At 52.5% G+C, this 3,759-nt stretch overlaps 1 protein-coding gene across 1 annotated transcript; it reads right to left on the bottom strand.

Moving 5' to 3' along the window:
* Nucleotides 1–384: 384 nt before the first annotated feature.
* Nucleotides 385–1,881, bottom strand: LOC125508933 (receptor-like protein 44). The gene has a single exon (XM_048673745.1). It carries the CDS (start codon nucleotides 1,776–1,778, stop codon nucleotides 915–917), a length of 864 nt encoding a protein of 287 aa, XP_048529702.1. The 5' UTR covers nucleotides 1,779–1,881; the 3' UTR covers nucleotides 385–914.
* Nucleotides 1,882–3,759: the final 1,878 nt, after the last annotated feature.

Here is a 3,759-nt window from a genome sequence, read left to right as displayed (position 1 = left end):
ATGTAACAACGACCCACCCAATCGCATCGCACCACCCCACTTGCGCATTCATATTTCATCATGTCCACACCCACACGGAAGCGCCGCCCGTACGATGATTTTACGTGGGCGACGTCTTGACATGTGTGTCAGCCGAAAGCCGCCCCTCGCTGAACCTTCTTCAACACTCGACATGATGATGTTGCCGGAACGGGTAAAGCAAAGCGCGCCACTGGCACCGGCGGTGCGCCTGCCACTCACGCAATTTTATACGGCTTCATTCATGCCTTGCTTTTCTTGTGATCGCAACAAAGGACGCCGTGTTTTCTATTTCAGCTTATCAAAAGGGGATGGAGAACAGCTCACGAGTCATGAGCACAGCAAGGCTGGGAGCACACCGGCTGATGATTAGAGTAGCATTATCGTAAACAAATCCCGGAGAAAACAAATGGCTTAAGCTGGCGGAAAGATCGGCAGCAGTCAGCACTCACACCAGTGAAGTGGAATAAATTCTCTACTGCTACCAATATACAAGCACAGGTGGATGTCACCAAAGCCTAACTCTGTCCCTCTCCCTCACTCACTAAACTCGAGAGGGTCGTACTAAAAAAAGCCAAAAACAAGTTATTAATACCCCAAGCTGAAAGAGAAGAGAAAACAATGCACCAATTAACTCCAACTGGATTAGCTTCTGACACTCTGATGACGGCTGCTCTGCTAGCTAGCCATGCTCTGATCGATCCAGCCTTTTCCAGCCAGCCCCAGGGTCCAATCTTGGCTCAGAGAATCCAACCACGCCCGGATTACCAGGCCCGAATCTATCGTCTGGAGTTAAATTAAATCAAATCCGTACTCCAACTCGACGCAAGGAGCTGGTTGCATCTGTGATAGTACCACCGGCATCGGCATGTTGCCTAGTTGCAGTCGGGCTGAGTTCAGTAGGCCGGCATGAGGTGTGAGATCTTGCCCTCCTCGCCAGGCGTGGCGGCCGTGCGGTCGGTGGACCGGAGCCAGATGCAGACGGCGGAGAAGCTGAGCACGAGGCTGAGCAGCCCGCTGCCGAGGCCGATGCCGACGATGGCCAGCACGGAGAGCCCGTGCCCTCGCATTGGCGGCAGAGGGTACCCGTACAGGTCCTTGTTCCCGGCGAACGAGCTGGCATTGAACCTCGCCGTCGTCCCCGCAGCTACCGCCCCGCCGCCGCCGGCGATGCTGCGGTTCGCGAGGAGCACGGGGATGGGGCCGGACAGCCGGTTGTACGAGACGTCGAAGGTGGAGAGACGGACGAGGAGGCCCAGCTCGTCGGGGATGGGCCCGGAGAGCTGGTTGCCGTGGAGATCTATGACGTTGAGGTAGGCGCAGCTCGCGAGCTCCCGCGGGATGGCACCCGAGAGGGCGTTGGCGGAGAGGTTGAGCACGGCCAGGTTGAGCAGCTTGGATAGCTCCGTCGGGATGGCCCCGGACAGCGCGTTGGAGGACAGGTCCAGCGACTGGAGGTTGGTGCAGTTGGAGAGCTCCGGCGGGATGGAGCCTGCGAGGGAGAGCCCGGGGAGGGAGAGCTTGTAGACGCGGCCGTTGTTGCAGGTGACGCCCTGGAGCTTGGAGATGAAGCCGTCACAGGGGTCGGTGAAGAACGACTTGGTCCAGTTGCGGAGGGAGAGGGACTCCTGGAGGCTCGACAGGCAAAGCTCGTCGTTCGGGTCGGCGGCAGACGGCGGTGAGAGCAGGACTAGCACGGCCGCGACGGCGACGGCGACGGCAAACGGCGGGAAGTGGTGGTGTTGGCTTGGTTGGGACATTTGGGGACGATGGGGGTGGTGAAAGGGGGAACTTCGGCGGTAGTGGGGATTTGGGGGAGCGTGTCACCCTAGCAATAAAAATGTTATAAGGCGGCTGTCTGTTTAGCTGGTTTTGCAACAGGACCCGTGGCTTTAGGCTGATCTCATTTGCTTTTTTCTGCTCCCTCCTCCGCCCTGGTTGATTAGTCCCTCTGTATTTAGGTCATAATTTAAATTTATAATAAAATAAAGATTATACATAGCAAAATAATATTATATTAAAACTATATTCAAATACGAATCCAACAATGTAATTTTTCGTGACACACATTAAATTTTTTTAGTTAAATCCCTGGTCCAAATTTATCACAAAATACAAACGAACTATTGGGGTAACCCATTATAGGTAGAGTCAAGAGAGGTACATTCTGAATCATACATGGAACCCGCAACGCCAGACACTGAGGCATATGGGTCTCAAATCCATTCGGGCATCAGTCAAGGTTCCTTCCATTCGGACACCACCCATCCACTTGGCTGCACTAAGCTCATTCGGTTACCTCATAGTGATTCGGTCAGAGGGTGATAGACGGTCCGCGCGAACACTAAAGCGCTAAGAGGTGCACGCCTTCGTGCATTACTAGCACTCAATACATCAGTTACCATGCGTAACACCTGTAATAATTCCTGTTAATCGAATCCCTCTTTGTAACGTATCTAGCTCAAGGGGCGGTGCACTCTATATAAGTCGCCCCGTAGCACAGTAAGAGGGGTTCGCATCCATTGTAATCATCAGACACTAGAGAAGAAAACACAGCTCCCAGAGCTCGAGACGCAGTGTTATTACCTCCTCCGAGAGGGGTCCGAACTCGTAAAACCCATGTGTCACGCTTGCACCCTTGCTTGATCTAGCCCTTGTTCATACCCCTAATACTCTCTGTCAGAGTAACTCCCTGTAACGCCCTCGATGCGACTATATCTCCCACGTGTCGAGGCACGACTTAGAGGCATAATCGCATTGAAGGCATATGTCGCAACTGAGGTAATCTTCACACAACCCATGTAATATAATAAGGGAAAGAGATTACATAGTTGGCTTACAATCGCCACTTCACACAATTACATGAATAAAGCATTACAACAACCAAATACAATCAAGGGCCCGACTACGGAGCCAAAATAAAAGAAGAACCCCAAATGCGACAAAGGCCCCCGATCGACCCCAACTGGGCTCCACTACTGATCAACTAGAACGGAACAACACAAAGGACAAGATCTTCATCGAGCTCCTCCTGAGCTTGGTTGCGTCAACTGCACGGTCTCATCGACACCTGCAAGCTGGTTTTGGAAGTATCTGTGAGCCACGGGGACTCAGCAATCTCGCACCCTCGCGATCAAGACTATTTAAGCTTATGGGTAAGGTAAAGGTATGAGGTGAAGCTGCAGCAAGCGACTAGCATATATGGTGGCTAACATACGCAAAAGAGAGCGAGAAGAGAAAGCAAAGCACGGTCGAGAATCTATGATCAAGAAGTGATCCTAGAACAACCTACGTCAAACATAACTCCAACAACCGTGTTCACTTTCCGGCCCCCACCGGAAAGAGACCATCACGGTTACACACGCGGTTGATTCATTTTAATTAAGGTCGACTTTAGGTTTTGTACAACCGGACGTCAACAAATTCCCATCTGCCCATAACCGCGGGCACGGCTTTCGAAAGTTCAAATCCCTGCAGGGGTGTCCCAACTTAGCCCATGACAAGCTCTCACGGTCAACGAAGGAATAGACCTCCACCCGAGAAATTCCGATCAGACTCGGTATCCCGGTACAACAAGACATTTCGACAGGGTAAAACTAAACCAGCAACACCACCCAGATGTGCCAACAAATCCCGATAGGAGCTGCACCTATCTCGTTCTCAGGGCACACCGGATGAGCAAGACGTCGGGTGAGCCAGCCCAGAGTTGCCCCTGGTAGCCTCGGACATCGCTCAGTTGGA

The sequence above is a fragment of the Triticum urartu genome, chromosome 5, assembly GCF_003073215.2.
Source record: "Triticum urartu cultivar G1812 chromosome 5, Tu2.1, whole genome shotgun sequence".
Taxonomy (NCBI): Eukaryota; Viridiplantae; Streptophyta; class Magnoliopsida; order Poales; family Poaceae; genus Triticum; species Triticum urartu.
The sequence above is the reverse complement of the archived record's forward strand: the minus strand, read 5'-3'. Positions and strand labels throughout refer to the sequence as shown.